This window comes from Nematostella vectensis, chromosome 1 (assembly GCF_932526225.1).
Source record: "Nematostella vectensis chromosome 1, jaNemVect1.1, whole genome shotgun sequence".
NCBI lineage: Eukaryota > Metazoa > Cnidaria > Anthozoa > Actiniaria > Edwardsiidae > Nematostella > Nematostella vectensis.
The window spans coordinates 19344290-19365144 of record NC_064034.1 but is presented as its reverse complement, the minus strand read 5'-3'; the positions used below and the strand labels follow the sequence as shown (position 1 = coordinate 19365144).

Genomic DNA, 20855 nt, shown 5'->3' with positions numbered 1-20855 from the left:
AAACACTGTATTCTATGTACAATTCATTACTTAATACAATATTTTTTCATAACCTGAGTAGGATTGTTTCACAGCTGTTTTCACAATTTACTAAATTTCTTGCCTGTGTCAAAATACCCTAATGTGTGATTATAAGTTAGCAAGAATGCAATTCAAGAGTACAAATGGTTATTACACTGTACAAATTACCAGAGGATGCTTAAATAAGGTCCTATTTATCTAAGAAAAAGTGACTGAAATTTGTGTATAGATGAGGGGTTTTATCTATATGAATGCACAAGGATTCTCATGGCTTTGCACCTTTAGGAAGGGTTAATTTAATACCAAGAAGGGGGAGGGATGATATTTGGGAGGGTGTGTGTGGGGGGAGGGGGGGGCGTTAAAAATGGGCCATCTAAGGGGATCTCTTAATTTTTCATTGAGTTCCACTCAAATCCTAAGGGTTCTTAAAAGAAGGGTCACTGATTGGGGATTGTACACTGTAGGGGGGGGGGGGGGGGGGGCTTTGAAGTTTTTATCAAACGAACACACTCTTAGTGTGTTCAAGTGCATGCCACCAGCATGAACTAGCATGTATCACTAGTATACTGGTACCAGTTCTGTAGCTATCAAGCAGAAGAATATCTAACCTAATAGCTTGATGAATACTTCAAGTGCCTGTATGTCAGTTCTGTTGCTATCAAGGAGAAGAAACTCTAAGCCAATAGCTTTAAGCATATCACTTGTGCCTGTGCCTCAGTTCTGCAGCTATTAAGGAGAACAACTATTCTAGCATGGTGAATACTACTTGTGTCTGCTTCGCTTTTGCTTAATTTGTGTTGAACACTGAGGACAATACCATTTGCCTTTTGGCGCATCTGTCAGCCCGACACAACCATAATGAAACCACTCGATAGGACACTATGGGTCAAGAGGAAATCAAACATTAGAAATGTAGCAGACAATGGTGTCTTACAACCAGACACTTTGGGTCAAGATATAATAAAACATTAGAGAACAATGGTATCTTTGAACCAAACACATGGATCTCAAATAACATATTGGAAATAGAGTGGAGTTTATTTTGAAATAGAGGGAGCAGGTCATATAAATATTGCACCTTGATATTGCAATATTATTATGAATATCACTTACATCATTGTTATCGCATCCAACCATCTCTCCATAAGATACCTGAAAAACAGTTTTATCAAAATTAGTGACTCCTATAAAAAAAATAAGGGTTTTACAGGGAAAAAATATTATAATACAGATGAATAACACAATCACCTTCAACAACATCATGATCACCAATAACCTATAGAACAGTATAAGATATACTTCACCTGATTACACAAACAATATCTAGGCTCGTTAGGGTCGTACACCCAGTCTGGTACAGCTGCGGCAGCTTTAGCGGCTTCCTGTGCTTCAACTTGAGCAGAGGCTGTTGCTGTGGTTGCCATTTGAGAGGACATACTTTTATTCCTGGGGTGAAAAAAAAGAGGTCCAACAATGATATAAAAATAGATGGCCTTAGTGGACCTAATTCTTTGCTAGCTTGCATTGACATGTTTACATGTATGTTTTTTTTTGGTGAGCAGGTAGTTAAAAGACATTTGAACTGTAACACCTACAACTTTTTTTTCATATTTCAGTTTGAGACAATAAGGGAGCCTGATTAACATGATTTACAAAAAAAAAAACAGTCTGTGTGCAAACTTTGCATAGGACTCACTATATTCTTTCATTGAGTGAAGCACTCACTTTTTATTCTTTCTTTGCGTTGCAGCAGTGGGCACCGTTAGTTGTGATGAGTCAATAGGAGTGATAGGTATAGTCAAGGAAGCAGTAACAGCTGTTGGCGTCGTGTCATAATTACCAGGGGGAAGTCCATTCAGACTTCCTGGATTACTACTCCCAGACATACCCCCTGTGGAGGAGTAGCAATCAGACAATGCTATTATCACCACTCAACTTCTACCCACAGACATACCAAAAGTGGAGGAATATAAACAGGCCTTTTAAATACCACTACTCAACTACTACTCCTAGACATACCAACTACTTTGTAAAGGAATCAAAACACGCATTGCTTATACAACAACTCAACTAGATCTAATAGCTTTTTACATCTCATGGTCTACCCGAAGGTACACAGTGCTATTACCTTGATACGTAAACATTATGAAAACGAGCCAGTGTGCAACATATGTAAAGCAACTGCAGACAGCACCAACATTCACTTGGTGGACAACAAGACAAAGAAGCATTGGAGAAATACATCACAGCACCAGCATGTGCAAAAAGCTCCAGCATTGCCAAGTCCAGCCTCTTGCCATTTTTTTTTGCCAGCAATGTTGGCACTATTTGCAAATGGCTTAAGGAGCAAAGTGCTGCTATAATGTGAATAGGAAGGATGCGTTACCCAGGTAATCAGAAGAGCTGGTCTTGTACGAGGTACCGTAAGGCGTCTTGAGGGTGTTTGCTACTCTTCTGCTCTGCTGTAACTGTAAGGAGTTAGACATAGCTTGTACACTAGCTGCGCCAACAGGACCAACAGTTCCTGAGAAAAAAATACATATATACATATACAATGATGGTTGAAGGCTTTCATAGAAAGTGCTCAATACTCGAAAGTAGAGCGGTGTATAGTGTTGGTTTGAGAAAAATACAAACTACATAGGTTTCCCTACAGGTCTGTTTCGTGGTTGCCCACTCATCAGGGGATTTAATGAGAATATTCCTACCATCGTATATATACTATTAACATTGAAATTTACATAATAATAGACTGATAGTTTTAGCTAAGGCGGCAAGAGGAACAATAGCGAGTTACATAAATATGCAGGGCGGAACGTGTGAAAAATTGATAGCGCGAAAATTTAACGGTGACGGGATTAACAGTTCTAATTGTTTCGTAGCAGGGCTTTGTTTCTGTGGCGGCACGAGGACACGAGTTCATTGCGTTTATTTAGAGTTGATAGTTTGGGTTGGCAGATAATCGTCAGCTTTTCCTTGAGGCAGAGGTTGCAACGCTTAGTGGTACTGTTGTAGGTGGAGTGGGAAGAAAGAATGCGCCATGAAATAAAGTACTCAATTATGTTGTCCTTGAGAGTCCAGACGTGTTTGTTGAGTTCGGTGGAGTTTCTGTGTTTGGCGTGTCGGAATGATGCGGTGTGGTTTCTGTACCTGGTCTTGAAGCTGTTTTCAGTGAGCCCGACGTATGTTTCCGAGGTGTTGTTGTCTTTTCGAGTTACGGTAGCTTGGTAGATAACAGATGTCTGTAGGCAGTTTCCGTCTAGAGGGCAGGTGTCTTTCTGTCGGCAGTTGCATGTCTTGTTGTTGGTAGTGGTAGGGGCGGAGTTGGCGATCTCGGTGGCCGACGATGCGGTGATGATGCGCTTGTTGTGGTTGTCGATGATCTGTTTGGTGTTGTAGCTGCATGAACAACACCAAACAGATCATCGACAACCACAACAAGCGCATCATCACCGCATCGTCGGCCACCGAGATCGCCAACTCCGCCCCTACCACTACCAACAACAAGACATGCAACTGCCGACAGAAAGACACCTGCCCTCTAGACGGAAACTGCCTACAGACATCTGTTATCTACCAAGCTACCGTAACTCGAAAAGACAACAACACCTCGGAAACATACGTCGGGCTCACTGAAAACAGCTTCAAGACCAGGTACAGAAACCACACCGCATCATTCCGACACGCCAAACACAGAAACTCCACCGAACTCAACAAACACGTCTGGACTCTCAAGGACAACATAATTGAGTACTTTATTTCATGGCGCATTCTTTCTTCCCACTCCACCTACAACAGTACCACTAAGCGTTGCAACCTCTGCCTCAAGGAAAAGCTGACGATTATCTGCCAACCCAAACTATCAACTCTAAATAAACGCAATGAACTCGTGTCCTCGTGCCGCCACAGAAACAAAGCCCTGCTACGAAACAATTAGAACTGTTAATCCCGTCACCGTTAAATTTTCGCGCTATCAATTTTTCACACGTTCCGCCCTGCATATTTATGTAACTCGCTATTGTTCCTCTTGCCGCCTTAGCTAAAACTATCAGTCTATTATTATGTAAATTTCAATGTTAATAGTATATATACGATGGTAGGAATATTCTCATTAAATCCCCTGATGAGTGGGCAACCACGAAACAGACCTGTAGGGAAACCTATGTAGTTTGTATTTTTCTCAAACCAACACTATATACATATACATATATACATATATACATATATACATATATATATATATATATATACACATATACGTATACGTATACGTATACATATACATATACATACATACATACATACATACATACATACATACATACATACATACATACATACATACATACATACATACATACATACATACATACATACATACATACATACATACATACATATACATATACACATACACATATACATACATATATATACATATATATACATATATATAATAATATCCCCTAACAGACATTCTTGCAAGCTGGCATTTCTACAGTACTTACAGACACCTTCCAAATTGCCTTTAAATCTAGACATTTTTGTTCACAGACAGTTCTACTAATGGACACATTTTTGGTTCCAGCACTTGTCCACAAACAAATAGGTATGACTTTCCCAAATACTGACCATGTAATTATAAGTGTTAAAAATGCACTCCTTACCAATGGTGTACGACAAAGAGGGTGATGCTGCTTGTGAAGTAGAGGCTTTTGGCGATGGTGACATCTGGCTGTATGAGCCTGCTGGGCTGTAACTACTAGAATAGCTGTCACGTCTTCCGATAGACAAGGAGTGTTCACCATTAGGTATATCATTTGATAGGACATCTATTTGATTGAACTTCCGTTCTACAAAAATGACAGAAAAATATCAGAGTAGGTGGATATGCTTTAGGATAATATATGCCACTCATGACTATTGGAGTGACAAACGTGATGTCATGCCAGAAAGCGATGGAAAAATAAAAATATTTCAATGAAAATAACCCCTTTATGGGATTTATGCCTAATACGTAAGTTCTGGATAAATTGTTTTCTGTTATTGTTATTTTGCCGCAAAAGGCCAGAGCTGCACATGTTTGCCACCCAAACTCATTTAAATCATGTATACTTACTCTGTATATGTGACGTTGTTATGTGGTTATTACTCATTGGAGAATTTACAGGTTCATCTAGTCTTAACGAGCCTGTGGATGAAGCGGTAAACAACAAATATTAAGACATTAGCTAAAAAAAATACCAAGAAACATACTAATGTTATCTATGTTTTATGATATTTGGATCACAAATCATATCTTATTATATATATACTATATATATAATAAGATATGATTTGTGATCCAAATAGCTAAAAAAAAATACCAAGAAACATACTAATGTTATCTATGTTTTATGATATTTGGATCACAAATCATATCTTATTATATATATAGTATATAGCTAATGTCATGGTTTATAGGTATATGCATGGTTATACACAGTAGATCAAAGCAATAAGTATGCCAATGCATTCCCTTGCAACACTTACGCTGTTCTAAAACTTCTGTGATCCCTGCATTGTCTGCTTCAAGCTCCATTTTAAACTTGCTAAGTTCTTGATCTAGCTTTCTCAAATGCTTATCAACCTGATTAAACAAAAATAAACAAACAAAATATAAGTTGCCTTGAACCAGTTGTCAACATAAAAATACATGTAACAATAACAAAACAAGTATAAATAAATGAATGATTGAATATGCCTTTCTCATGCTCATCTTTTGTGTTTTTATTTATGGTATTTGCAATTTTATGTATTGTGCACATGTTCCCACCAATAAGTTTTCTTGCCTAAAAGTGTGAAGTTCCCGATGATCTTGGGCACACTTAACAACCTGCTCACTAGGAAAAGAGATCTTTCCCAAAACCCTTAAAGGTTTTATAAAAAAAAATACAGGCCAAGGGGGGAATGGTGGACAAAACCACGTTTTTTACAAACTGGGTTCTTCATAACATAACAACAACAACTACAGTATATCAATAAATTAAAATGGAAGCAAATGGTCAATGCAAAGCAAAATAGTGTGGCAAGAGTAGTAAGAAAAGAAAAGTTGAGCTACTATATGTTTGAGTACCAATATCCATTTACAAGGATTTCTATTGCCCAAATGCTTCTAATAACCTAAGCTTCAGAGGCAGGGCTGTCTGTCTAGGGGCCTTACTCACCAAGTCATAAATTTGAGTTGCAATTGAAACTTTTTCATCTGCATCTTCTACTGCTTTCTGGTATTCCTTGGTAAAAACAACAACAGCAAAGTCAGGAAATATCTTCTACTACTTTCTGCTACTGTATTCCTAAAAAAGGGCAAACACAAAGACAGCCAAAAAAAGTAAAGATTCACAATTTCTATAGCTGAAATAGGCTAACATAGATAACCCATTTTGCAAACTGAAGAAGATCAAAAAGTTTGGATGTGCTCATTTGCTTAGTTCTCACATCTTGTATCCCGTACGAAACGAGACGCACTTTGAAGCGCTTTCAAAAGCTTCATATTGGGTGGCTTCTTGGGTGCACTTTTTGGCTTCAATTGAAGCGCGCGAGAAGCGATTCTGCAGCGCTGAAGCTGTATTGAAGCGGCCCATCAATCACTTTATCTAGCAGCCTATCTGAAGCAATCAAGAAGCGTTATAAAGTGACATTTGATACTTTTATTGATTAACGCCGTATGAAACCAATTTTTTATTCGAGTTTCACACAATCCATGCATTCCATGACCCTAATTGCATAAAGTACTGGTTAAAGCAGGGAGAGAAAATTAGGAAAATTAAACCCGTTCTACACATCCACACATTAAAAATTTAGGGTTTTAAATGTCACTCTTTGCCGATCAATTCTTCTATATACAAAGTATATAGCGTCCTTTGATTGATCACTTATCGTTTCGCGCTTTGGTTGCGAATGACCACTTGGTGTTATATTGCGCTTGTTCACACTGTTTAGCTCCAGTCAATCTCCTTGGCTCCCCAAACCGTTATACATCGTTTTGCGTCCGCTAGAGATATAAAATATATAAAAATTTAGATATCAAACTAGACAATATATTTTCGCGTGTCTTTTTGGTGAGCGCATAGGATGTAGCATGACAACGCGCTACGCAATCTTCTCTTCATGAAGAACTTTATAGGATAGCTATACCGTAAAAAAAATTTTCCTAGGCGCTTGCTATCTTTCCCAATTTTGATAGCTAGGAACTGAAATCTTGTAAATACATGATGGCGTGATCATCGCGCTACTATAAATACAGTGATCGTTAGCATTGGTGTCGCGTTAGCGTGTCGCGTTTTACACCTCAACTTAAACGATATTGTAATGTTTCTTAGCTTGAGTAGTTAGGATTATGAAGTACATAATTGAAAACTCCATTGTTAATTTCCTGGTCCTACAATTGAATTATTGCTTTAACGGTATACTGTTAGTTGTTAGCAGATAAAAAAAATCAAGTGATAAAATAAGAAAGTACATTAATGTTAGCGTATTCTTCTACATGTTTATGCTATAACCACATACGTACCTGATAAAGCTTTTATTTCAGCGTTGTATTCCACTCTACAAATCCGCGGCCCTTCTCACGGCCAAACTACGCCAATTTCTTCCCCTTTCCCCACTTCTTTGACTCATGTCTTCCATCTGGACATCACTGAATCAGGCTGCGTCCACCCAATACACTTGTGCAAACATTGTTTCAAACTATTGTTTTACCTTGGCTGGCAAATGCGACGACGGAATTGCATTATTGCAACACTTCAATCAACTAACTTGACTGACGGAGATAGCACACCCGATTTTCATTGGTCCGTTTTGATTCACGTGCTATTTAGCAATCTAAATTTGAATGCTTCCAATTTTTGCCATGAAGGCTCACAAAGTGATTTTGAAACATGCGTGTGTTTTGCTAAATGTTATCAGACCTTCAAACATATCGACCTCACGCTTCTAATGCACAGGAAAAGAACGAGCATTAAACAAAAATGGCTATCAGGGAATTATTGTTTGCAATGTTCCGAAAATTTGTCAAAACTTTCTATTTCAATGATGAAAGTGATAGACGAGTTACTGCTGGCTGCGTGGCAATCGTTTCACGAAGAAGATACAAAGAAAGCCCTTTGATATAAAAAGTAAGCATTTAGATAATGTAATCCCTGATCGCTACGATGTGAAAATTAAAAGCAGTGCATTGTAGTTGGTGTGGCCTTTGAGGACGATGATCTTAGTGCACTCTTCATGCAATGTTTCAACCATAGCTTATACGCGCATTATTCTCTAAGAAGCGCTTTAGAAGCGATTGGAGCCGTTTGAAGCGTTTTTGCAGCAGTACGTACTTTAAAATGACGACGTTAAAATGACTTCATTTCGCTTCAGCCGCTTCAAAGCGGAATGGAAGTGTGCTGCGAAGTGACTGCTAAATCGCTTAATTTTGGCTGCATTTACGCTGCGAAGTGCTATTGCAGCACTTTTACAGCGCTTTGAAGCGCTTCTTGTTTCGTACGGGATGTAAGCATGTTTGCATGAACCCCTTATTCAATGCAAATGTTATGATCATTCATTTAATTTTTTTGTCTTAAATTCAATGTTAAATTCTATAAGCTCCTTGCATATACTGTCAAAGGAAAAAAAAGCTAGTTTTGGACTTATCCCATATCATTGCATACTCACATCTCTGATCTGTTTATATTGTTGCTCTTTCCATTCCGGTTTGGCTTTTCTACAGTTCATGAAAAATTGCTTTACTCTTACATCTAGATCATCAATTGAATCTAGACAAAACAAACAAACAATACCTCATGCAATGAACAAAACAAAACAAAAATAGGTGGGAGGAGTAAGTCTGTAAGAAAATTAAAATAAAAAATATCATACAACCATTAGCTAAATAAATTAGAAAAAAACAGGAGGTAGATTTTATAGTATACATGATATATTCAACAGAGACATAATAGATTATTACAAACTCACTTTGAACAGTCAGGTCCATTTCTCTCATTTCTGTAAACTGCTCCCTCAGTTCAGCAGGTAACTGCTCAATAACTGTACATGAACAAAAGTAACACTCAATCAGTAGTCTATGTCTGCTTATAAGTTGGTCAAACTATCTCCCTTTCCTACTATTCACCAAATGAACTAAATCATTAAATAAAATTAAGAATTTCAGATTTATATTTTGTCAAGCTTATAAAATTTAATAACACAAAATAGAACGTAGTCCAAAAGCCAATTTCATCGGAGAAGAAAATAACAAATTCAAGTTTTGAATTAATTTTATCAACTTATTGCCCTCCCTACACAGTCAGAGGTCACGTGATCCCAATGTAAGCCGCCATCTTGGATTTCTGTGTTTCAGTAAAACCAAATTTTACATAAAAATAACAAGAGAAACAGTACTGTTTTACTTGGATGGCACTAAGGAAAATTTAAACCAATTAAACAAGTGTTTTTCTGCTCTTTATTGGCTAGAACAAGTCTGCCACGAGAGTTTTTCATTTCTACCCGCAAAGCGCTAGAGCAAGCCTTGATTCACCTCATTGCGCATGACACAAACATGGCCGCGATTCTACCCTTAAAAAATGATTAAAATAAACTTATGAGAAGAAACCGAACATACTGTTTGGTAGAAACTTGCTCTTTTTGCGGTCCTGATCCCATATATGACAAAAAATTCAAATAAAATCATCACTTCAAAACGCGCTTCGCAAGACCCCCAGCAGAGAAACAATGATTTTGCCGCCATTACGACTTTTGAATTTGTGGCTAAAAACATAAGATGCAACAAGATAATCCGAGAGAAAAACTCAGGGATCGATAGAGGGATGAACAATCGAAGGATATATAGTACGTACGTTCTAAGTAGTCTTCCAAATACAGCATTCTGGTGCGTTTTCTATTGTAAGTTTGTCTTTCTTCTTTTTGTCGCTTTTCAAGCGCCCATCAGGATTACGCTTACGGCTCATGCGCCCTAACGATACCGCTGATCCCGGGACAGGCTCAGCTTTGAAACTAAAAAGATTTCTCTTCAAATTTTTACAGTAATTCTCCAATATTTAGATCTCTTCTCGTTAACAACACAAATTTTTAAGGTTAAGTGCGCCGAGATGAGTTTATTTCTAAAGAGAATGCAAAGTAGTTGTTGCGGTGTCAACAGTGGAAATATCGCTAATAGGCTTTGTGGCGCAAGGGTCCTAAACTCACATGTGGTCTTTAATAGAGCTAGTCTCTGCAGAAACTATGCAACAAGCAAGGTAACAATTACAAATGGCATATTTTACCAAGTTATTGAGATGTTCTTATGTTTCTCGCACACCTAAACTTTTTGGCTTGAGATTGAGATTCGAGGTCAAATCGTTCTAACACGCTTCAAAAAGGAATTCCCCTTTGTTTAGTAAAATAAAACAATTTAAGCTTACTTATGTAGGTATATATCGTAATATTCCCAAACAAATATTTTTGATACCCAATTTATTTATCTTTTTCATTTTTTTATTCATTGAAATATCTTGCATAGTTCTAAAAGTTTTTAATGGCCATTATATCCCCTCCCCCAACCCCCTGTAAAGACTCCTTAGGGTGTGGTTTTCCTTCACCCCTGGTGCTATTGATAAATCATTTTAATATCTATAAACATATATATGGGCTTGCTTTTAGAGTCTTATCATAGGTTGAAGGTTGCAATCTAAATGTAATTCCAAATTCTCGTGTAAATGTTGTGGGTTCATTATGATATTGGTGCAAATGTTGTTAATATGACATTCTTGGTTTCTAGGATGACCTAAAGAGGACTCCTCTTTATGACTTTCATCTTGAAAATGGAGGCAAAATGGTGGATTTCTGTGGCTGGTCTATGCCAGTCCAGTATCAAGATGGAGTCCTTCAGTCTCACCTACATGTGCGCCAGCATGCTGCTATCTTTGACGTCTCGCATATGCTTCAGTTCAAACTCCATGGGAAAGACCGTACGAAGTTTCTGGAGGATCTGGTCGTGGCAGACGTCCAAGGACTTCAGAGTAATACAGGAACTCTGTCATTGTTTACAAATGATAATGGCGGCATAAGGGATGACTTGATAATCAATAAGTTGGATGATGTAATCTATGTGGTCTCAAATGCTGGATGTGCTGATAAAATAACTCAACATTTAAAGGTATACCTAATTTAGCATCACCACTCTAGGTGGCAAGTTCATAGCAGGCACCCCCAAACCCCTAACAGTTCCCTTCATGAACTAATAATAAGTGCTACAAAGGATTACTGATAAGAAAACCCCCACTCAAATCCTTGGCTACTGACTTGGATGGTGGTTATCTTAGGCCATGCACAAACGTTGTATTTTCATGAGCCACATTCAATGCAAATGCATGCGAATAGAGATAAGACAATGCAACTGGTTCTTTTGTATTAATTTGCATTGAATATGGCTTATGGATAAGACAACATTTGAACTTAGCCCTAGTCAACAAATAAGTGACTTGAGGGTGTGGCTGATACCCTCACATTTTGGCCATTTTAAAAATGCAACCAGGACAAAAAGAGATCTTGAACCAGTTCTTGAGGTTGGGAGGGTTTAGCTTCACACCTTTTGGAGACTCCTCTGTCCATGAAAGCCAAATGCACACCAAGTCTTATTTATTACTAAGGACTCCTCAGTCCATGCAAGCCTGTTCTTGAGGTTGGGAGGGTTCGGCATCACACCTTTAGGGGACAGTCCATGCAAGCCTGTTCTTGAGGTTGGGAGGGTTCGGCATCACACCTTTAGGGGACAGTCCATGCAAGCCTGTTCTTGAGGTTGGGAGGGTTCGGCATCACACCTTTTGGGGACAGTCCATGCAAGCCAAATACACACCAAGTCTTTTTTTTATTACTGAAGAGTGTTACTCATCAATAGGAGTGAATACAATCTCAAGTGTCCATTTTTGTTGGAATTTTTGAACTTTTTAAAATAGTTGTTTAACAGAAAATAATCCACTGTTCCTTTTTGAAGTTATTATTAAAAGGTGATCCTTCACTGGATCTGTCAGATGTCATGTTGACAGTATCATACCTGTCAACTCTCCCACATTAGGCGGAAGTCTCAAGATTTTGGACCCCTTCTCCCACTCTCCAGCGTTGAGCACCAAATCTCCTGCTTTTTAGCGATTTTTATCGCTTCCGAAAAATTATTCTATAGAAAATTGTCATTTTGCCTATTTTCTATTAAATATTTGAAACAATAATTCCCTTGCGTAGTACAATTTATCTAACACCCTTGTGAGATCTATAAGTGGGTTTGTTCGTGAGAGCTTTCTATACGGCAAACGCCTGCAATGTTAAACCCACCCCTCCCCCCAAAAAATGAAATATACCCTACCCTCCCCCTAAAAAATTCTCAAGCCTTGAGATTTTCGGAGGTTGACAGGTATGCAGTATACTAAAACTGTATTGCTTAACCAACAGGACAGATTGGATGCAGTATCAGGAAATCTTGATGTCGCATTAGAAATATTAGAAGACAAAGCTTTAGTAGCTTTGCAGGGTAAGTCATAGGGTTGAATCAAGTCTCATCATTTTGGGGGGTTAACTGTTCTTTTGTGAAAACAATCTACAGCTATTCAATAAACGTTGTCAAAGAGCGCTCTGCCGCATGCACCGATACTGCGAGGTAGTATGGGTAATATTATGTTGTTTCAAGCTTTGCCATTCTTGACTGCCGACACAAACTTCGTTGAACGCTATCAGGATGGCAGTACAGTCTGATAATTTTCTTAGCATATATCTGCGTGTCCTTAAACAAGGAAACAAGAGCAGGTTTTGCACCTATCCCGTAAGAGCAGGGGCGGATCTAGCTTTTTGCTAAAGGGGGGTTTGGCTCAGTAACAAAGGGGGAGGGGGTATTTTTTATGACATATGGCTTTCTGGCAGCCCAAAGGGGGGGTTTAAACCCCCTTAACCCTCCCCCTAGATCCGCTACTGAAGAGGTGTCAAACAGGGACTCAGTAGTAACACAGAAAACCTGTTGGCAAAGTGCCTGAACGAAGTAGCAACAACAACGGCGACCAACTGCAGGGAGAACTAGTTTAGATAAAATGCACTTGTTTATGTATTCCCAAAAAGAACTATAGTAAAACCTAGAATCTTTAGCATAGCGGAAAAGAATAGTCTAGGTTTTTAGCACACATGTTCCCATCCTTGCTACACCATGAAACTTGGAGTTTTCAGAGTATCAGCCAGAATCCATTTCAGAGTATATTTCACGTCTGGCTCTTTAAATTCTCAATTGCATTTTGCCGTCATCTTTTGCATTGCTGTTGTCGTCCCTATTTTTGCAGATACCTTTCGCAATTGTACGCGGCACATAGAAAGAAATGCCACAGTGTCTTCGATAGATAGATAATCCAAGAAACTGTAACAGATAATTGCCAGCGAAGGTCTTCACTATAAGACTGTGGCATATTTACGCCCTGAAAATAAACTGAAAACCTTAAACAACATATATTACTCATGGTATGGGCGCGTGCGGCAGAGCGCTCTTAGACAACGTTTATTGAAATAGCTGTATGTATACAGCTATTTCAATAAACGTTAGTGCAATTGACAAATGGCAGTTCTACGACTGAATGTAACCATGCGTTACAAAGGTTACCAATGCTTGGCTCCGACATTGCTGGACTTTTTTTTAAGAGCAAACATGTAAAAAATGGAAAAAAAAACAAGCTCTCAACACTCTGCAAATAAGCATTGGTGTATTCTCAGCACACATTGTCTTATTTTGAATGTTGTTGTTTGATTTGTTCCTTGTTGACATACTTTTTTATGTCAAGGTCCAAAGGCTGCTCAGGTTTTGCAAGGAGGGGTTGATGGTGATCTATCTCATCTGACCTTTATGCATGGTGTTTCTACAAGTGTTTATGGATTAAAAGATGTGCGTGTTACAAGGTGTGGCTACACAGGGGAAGACGGATTTGAGGTAAGGCAAGGTGTAGTGTATTAGCACTTAGGCTAAGTCCAAACGTCGTATTATCCGTGAGTTGTAGTCAATGCAAATACATGCAAATAAAGATAAAACAGTGGACTCGATTCATTTGCATTCATTTGCATTGAATAAGGCTCATGGATAATACAACGTTTGAACTTTGCCTTAGTCATAATTGTATTAGCACATAGTATGCGATGATGTTATTGATTATGTACAGTATGTGAATGATTATAAAGAGCTTAAGTGTTTTGCCATATAAGGTCATGGAGTTTACTACATATATACAGTTTTATTGCAGATGGCAAATGACAAATGAAAAATGGCAGTTCTACTACCAAAAAGAACCATGGATCTCAATATGTTTTTTCTAAATGCAGAACAAAATATGTGTAAATCGTACGATTATCCAATAAATGTATGGTTCAAATATTGCTGGAGCTTATTTGAGACCTTTGTTCTTCCAAAAAGTTATTACATCTAAGCACCTTTTGGTCGTAGAACTGAAATTCCCCATGTGCCATTTGCAATGACAACATTTTTTTGATTAGGTGTGTATATCAAAAATAAAGAACGAAGCATAGCTGTCAACCCAACTTGGACAGAAATCTTGTAAAATCGGGTGAAATACGTAAATATGTGGAACAAATAATTAGAACCAATGTGGGTGAATACAAAGAATGTATGAACACTCTCACAAAATTTTCTAGCTAACCCTAGCCTCACAGGTGTTCTATTCCACCCTTAGCTCTCTGTTGATAAAGACAGGGTTGTGGACCTCTGCAGATCACTGATGAGCCGACAGGAAGCTGAAGTAAAGCTTGCCGGGCTTGGTGCACGGGACAGTCTACGCTTAGAAGCGGGGCTTTGTCTGTATGGGAATGACATTGACGAAGACACAACGCCAGTGGAGGCCGTATTAGTCTGGACTATTGGTATGGAAAGACACTACGTATAACGTATCAAGAAGAAATTTGCATATAATGGATACTAACCGTTTGTGAATCAACTATCAGTATGGGAACACATAGCAGATTATGAGTAAAGGAGATATTAAAGGAAATACACATATCAGACTGATTTCCAAGTCATCTTTTCTGGGATCTTTCCAAGTAAATAGATATGCTAGGTAATTTTCTAGAAACTGTCTATCTGTCTGACTGATTTCAATCCCCTATTATTTAATGGGCAAAGTAATATCAACAACTTCAATTTGTAATGAATTTAGAGGTGAAATTTTAGTCTATGATAAATTTCTTTAGGCAAGAGGAGGAGGGCAGAGGCTAGCTTTCCTGGTGCCAAGATCATCTTACAGCAAATTAAAGACAAGCCAAAGAGAAGGAGGGTGGGGCTGGTGTCCGCTGGCCCCCCGGCTAGAGGTGTGAAACTACCAAGTCTTTATCACATTATTAGAATTACAAGATCACTTGGTTATAAAGTACCATATGGTTAATCCTTGTAGAATGTATTAACACGTAATCATTATATTTCAGCTGGAACTAAAGTCTTAGATGGAGAAGGCCAGGAAGTTGGTGAGTTTGATAAAAATATGACAAAGTACAAAATGTCCTAAAGATTTAAACTGTCAGGGTGTGTTTGGTGTACGTATGAGCATCTACACACCCTACCCCCTGCCACATGCATCTCCATCTGGAAAAAGAAAGGAAAAGAACAATCTTTAAATACAGCTTCCCATGGTAAAAGGCTAGAAATGCCCTTTCTTTGAATCTTATCTCTCTCTGATTGAAATACTGTGAGATATGAGACATGAGATACATCTTTTTTCTATTATTTTTGCTCTTATACTTGTCCTGCACCTTTTTCACTTGTCCAGAGGGGAAAGGTTTAAAATAAATACTACAAGGGCCTTAGATATGAATACGGTACTATATTGAAAGTGTCTACCAATTTGATTAGCAGAGATGATTGGCAGATGCCTGCATAGCAAGTATTTACTAGAAAGTTGTCTGAGTAAATGACAGGTGGCTTTTTATGTTTTGTGTGTGGCCAGTTTTCTCTTGGTCAAACCTTTATTGATCCACACACACACACCAGTTAGGGAGTGTTTATTAAATACCTCAAGGAGGGAGTCCAGAAATTGTTAACCTCCCAAATGGGCAAAAAAAAAATGGAATTGTCCTAGGTCAACATCTCCCCTACCTCCTCCCCCTCGGGGTATTTAATGAACACCTTTAACATGCAATTCCTGTTTTCCCAGGGGTGGTCACAAGTGGCTGCCCATCACCGAGCTCAAAGCAGAATATAGCCATGGCGTACATCTCAACACCACAGTCTAAAATAGGAACTGCTCTTCAACTATCAGTCTACAAGAAGAAAGTCCCCGCCACTGTTGCCAAAATGCCATTTGTGCCAACCAACTATTTCTTGGGAAATAAGTGAAATTTGCCTGACAGCGGCATTTATTCCATGGCCAACAGGAACTCGACTACCCAACCCCCCATCATGGTAATTAGGGACATTGACACAAACACAGAGTATGACAGATTGATAGGTTAATGGTCGCCGAGACACCTCTATATACCATGGGGCAAATCAAGTATAATAAGGAATGACTTTTTTGGAAATATCTGAGTAGGACTAGTTGTCACTTCTTTACAAAAGCCATAATAAAAGGGATGTGTCACAGGGACAAAAGCCACAGAAGGGGTCTGTCACAGGGGCTGTCGTATCACCCTAATCTCCCCCTGGATCTATTGGGCTCCGTTTGAAAAGTTGACAAGGTATTGGGTAGGAAATTGACTAAAAGTTCTAATTTTGTTACTAAAATATAAAAATTTCAGTCAATATTGTGCAGTATGTAAATAAAGGCATTTCCCACATTTTAATGCCCAAGGATTTTGAAAATTACCAAACTAATAATTAATTTCAGAGTTTGTGAGTTTTTCTTTAATCCTCAGACCTGACTGAAAGGATCAGACAATAGACAATTAATTGCTTGAGGTTCCTTAATGTGAACAATAATGAAAATGATAATAAAAACAGATTGTTGGAGAAGTCTGGTTTGTCATGTTTAAAACAAATTTAACATGCTTGGTTGATAAGCTTTTTACTCCTAAATGCTTGATTGTTTGTGTCACAAGAGAGTATAACTACTAATACAGTATTGAGAATGGTAAGATCAACACTAGATAGGAGAGATTTCTTGATATTTTATTTGTTTTGTACAATGACAGTACAAAATAAGCACCACAGTACCAAAACAACACTATATGTTTGTTGTTGTGTAATGAGGTAGAGAACCATGCTCAGATCCAAAATATTTTAGAAATAAAAACTTGACTTGAAAAGATGAACTTGTAACTTTCTAGCCATAATACTTAGAAACTTGGACTTGCTTTAACAACAGTAGACAAGGCTCTTCTCCTCATTACCAAAATTACATGTAACTATAATCAAGCTGACAGCTTGGACACTCTTTCATGTAATCAAGGTGATGATACACATGGGAACGAACCTTTAGCTAACAGGCAGACCAGACACTATTTTGCCAGCCACATCAAATGCCATTGCAGCAGTTTTTTCGTAAGTGGTTGTAGGGAATAGGAAAGATTCCAAACTGTATCTGTCACTATACTATTACCAGTGCTTCAACATGAACAAAAAGACTATCTTTGAATACAATACCTATCAAAAGAGACTCAAGCAATTCAGTATAGTGATGGTGGTTGAGTTTGTTTCTTTTTTTTCAAGTCTGTAAAAAAAGAAACAAAATCTGTTTCCCACCAAGCACTGGCAACTTGCCAAAAAGCTATTTAAAGAAGTCTTTTGAGATAGTCTGCACCTGTGAGAGACTCAAGTAGAAGAGTATTATACAACTAGCTAGCATTGGCGTATAACCTGGTCCATGCTTTAGCTGAAAAAAGAACAAAGGAAAAAAGAATAAGCATTACACCAATAATAATAGGTTAGGCTGTATTAATAATAGGGATTTGACCTCAAGCTAGAAAATGCCAATGACTACTTGTCTGCACTTTTTTGTTTTTTGCCCCAGAGCTCTGGGCTTCCACTTTAAGCTGTCATTAAGAAATAACAGTGACTAGGAGCTCTTTTGGGATGTCAGATTTTCTTTAAACTGATAGATCTGTCATTTGTTGTTTTAGTATCACGTCATATGCGGCTGACTTTTACTTATCAGTGTGTTTGGTTACATTTACTGTTCCATGCAGTTTACAATCATGAGTGAATTGATGTGTAAGAATACAGATTGAAAGTATAGCTAGCTATAGTGTGATGAGAGACAGGGCCTGACATAGGCCTACTGTAGATTAACAGTATGCAAAGGTTGCATTCTCATGCTGCTCTAGAAATGATGGATACTGCTATGTTAGCATGACATTTATTGAACATTAAAAATTGAATTAATGAGGTCAACCCCACAATTACTTATGGAACCACTCTATGGCTGAACCTCAACCAAATCAAAAGGTGTGACTTTGGCGCATTGTTTAATCTAGGCCTTAATATCCTTCCCTGAAAAAAGAACAGTCTTGAATGCAGAAAGCCAGATTTTTAAACCTCTGAAAAAATACTAGCTTACCTAGGATTGAACCCTGGCCCACTGGCTTGATGAACAAAGCCCTCGTCACTGAGCCATTACAGGACTCCCTTACATAGGGTTACAAAGTGAGAAAAGTTTACATGTACAGTAGAGTACCTGTTTCTATTGCTTGTACTTCATTTACTTTCCATTGCTCGGCCACATCGTTGGCAAGTGGGTCATCAGGGTTAGGAGCACTAAGTAATGCTTGAATAGACAACAGTACAGTGCGAATCTGAAGTGCAGGACTCCATTTATCTACAGAGCAACCACAACAAAGCAACCAATTTTAAAAACAACAATACCAGGGGTTTAATTAGACCCCGGAGGCCGGCGGAACCGCCAGCTATTTTGCACAGAGCGCCAGCTACTTAAAAAAAAATTGATGTAAGTTTTATTTGAACTAATAAAATAACTTCCGCCCCCTACTTGTCAATCTCCACTGCCTACTCTGAAATGTAATGAAACAGCTGAATACCAAGAATAACAATAGCAATAATATCTTTAAAAAGGTTCCCTGTTTTAATTGCATTTTGAAAAACATTCTCAAATTTTATTTCCTCTGCACTTAACTCAATCAAATGTTTGCTGATAAAGATGCTTTTTCCATACTCAAAAAGATATATCCACAAAAAGTGTAGTTGAGTCATATTTGATATCAACACGAAAACATGGTAACATGTTATACAAATGACAGCTGCTACTCTTGTATGCACCTCCTAGAACGCAATTGCTTTAGTGATTTCCATCTTGGATCTTGTTGTTTACTTTATGCAATTTAAGCACAGAAAACATCACTGTCTTCAAAAAACCTTTTGTCACCATTCATACCCAAATACAGAAACCTCAAATTTCCAAAAACCTTCACTCTGATAAACCAATATATGTGGGGATGGGGTCTAAATGAACATTTGGTTATTTGCTTGTGTCCATATGATCCCCTAGATTGAATTAAACAGTGTGCATGGGTGCAGAGAATCCTCTACAGTGGGGAGGCTGAACTTTTCCAAGCTGGAAAAAGGATCTATGGCCCCTAGTATACAAGCAATCACCTTGAGTGAAATTTCACACAATAAAATACAATCTTGAAATACTCAGATGCAATTGCTACCAATTTGAAAGAAGGATTTTTTTAGATTAGTGGGGGTGCCCTAACCTTACCCCCTCCCCCATCTATCATGTCTGACTCTCCTTGGCCATCATTGTGTTTGTCCAAAAAGGTGGCAGCAATCACCTGGGTCCGTACATAAGGAGGCTACAACCTATTGTGACACTTTCTCTGTTAAGTAAAACTCATAAATCATAGGCACATGGCCAGGGTATGCTGGGGGATGGGTTCCCAGTCAAAAGCACCATATTTATAAAGGATAATAGTATCTAACCATAAGAAATGACCCCACTTTTTGACAATCACGAGGATGGCGCACTCCCTGAATACTTCCTTACAACCTTAATTCCCTTATTAATTACTCTCTTTTATTACTTATCTCTCATTAATGGCACTGTTTTTATCTCACTGTAGCAGATCAGATAAAAGATCACAGGTAAAGGAACTCACCTTTCAAAATATCCAAACAGATTCGTCCCAACTTGTCAATGTTAGGATGGTAAATCTTAGTCATAAATCGCACTTTTGGTGCAGCCATGGGATACTCTTCTGGGAGAAATAGCTCCAGCTTAAATGTTCCTCCCTCGTAAGGACTCTAATATAAATAAAACATGTACTTTAGTACATTTAATTTCCAACCAGAATTCGAAATCTTCCTATTTCATAGAAACCTGATTGCTAACTTACATCTTTTGGGCCATTCACTGTGACATGGAAATATCTAGCATTGCTTTCATCAGGAACAGCTTGAATCCCAGCAACTGGCTCAGCCACCAATCGTTGTGTTTCCTTTAAAGGAAGGGAAGGTTATCCAACAAATTGCAAAAGTCAAAAGAGAAAAATCCACGATAACCGGTACATAACAGTAAGCCTAAAATAGAGAAAAACCTCTTTTAATCAAAAAAATATTAAATAAACTACCTTAATGATTCTTCTAGGAAGTCCGACCGAACTCATTGTGCCCAATTGATCTCGAAATTCGCTAGAATACGAGAGAAAATTGAGGCAAAATTATGAGTTTCCAATGGACTTTTTTACTGACACGGAAGAAAGGCACGCCGGGAAACGGAGAGTACCTGCAACGCCTGATCAGCGGCCTCTAAAAAAGGGAAACCCGAACAATGTTTTAAAAGAAGAAACATAGATCATTAACCAAATTCTATGTTTTTATGACTGGAATATTTGGACCG

At 38.2% G+C, this 20855-nt stretch overlaps 3 protein-coding genes across 3 annotated transcripts; 1 reads left to right on the top strand and 2 right to left on the bottom strand.

Annotated features, from left to right (window-relative positions):
* Positions 1-387: 387 nt before the first annotated feature.
* On the bottom strand, positions 388-10028 carry LOC5512280 (inhibitor of growth protein 3). The gene is made up of 12 exons (XM_048731920.1): positions 9897-10028; positions 9016-9087; positions 8716-8816; positions 6228-6293; positions 5554-5650; positions 5141-5212; positions 4689-4874; positions 2408-2545; positions 1747-1912; positions 1326-1467; positions 1135-1173; positions 388-900 (listed from the first exon to the last, which is right to left on the bottom strand). The coding sequence occupies exons 1-12, from the start codon at positions 9922-9924 to the stop codon at positions 784-786; spliced, it is 1224 nt and encodes a 407-aa protein (XP_048587877.1). The 5' UTR covers positions 9925-10028; the 3' UTR covers positions 388-783.
* On the top strand, positions 10017-17011 carry LOC5502220 (aminomethyltransferase, mitochondrial). The gene is made up of 8 exons (XM_048731919.1): positions 10017-10295; positions 10817-11194; positions 12484-12562; positions 13848-13993; positions 14748-14934; positions 15262-15378; positions 15493-15531; positions 16218-17011. The coding sequence occupies exons 1-8, from the start codon at positions 10149-10151 to the stop codon at positions 16397-16399; spliced, it is 1275 nt and encodes a 424-aa protein (XP_048587876.1). The 5' UTR covers positions 10017-10148; the 3' UTR covers positions 16400-17011.
* Positions 17012-17154: 143 nt separating this feature from the next.
* LOC5512277 (ubiquitin-conjugating enzyme E2 N) lies at positions 17155-20746 on the bottom strand. Its single transcript, XM_032381752.2, has 5 exons — positions 20587-20746; positions 20353-20454; positions 20116-20260; positions 18675-18815; positions 17155-17873 (listed from the first exon to the last, which is right to left on the bottom strand). Exons 1-5 carry the CDS (start codon positions 20620-20622, stop codon positions 17836-17838), a joined length of 462 nt encoding a protein of 153 aa, XP_032237643.1. The 5' UTR covers positions 20623-20746; the 3' UTR covers positions 17155-17835.
* Between the last annotated feature and the right edge of the window lie 109 nt (positions 20747-20855).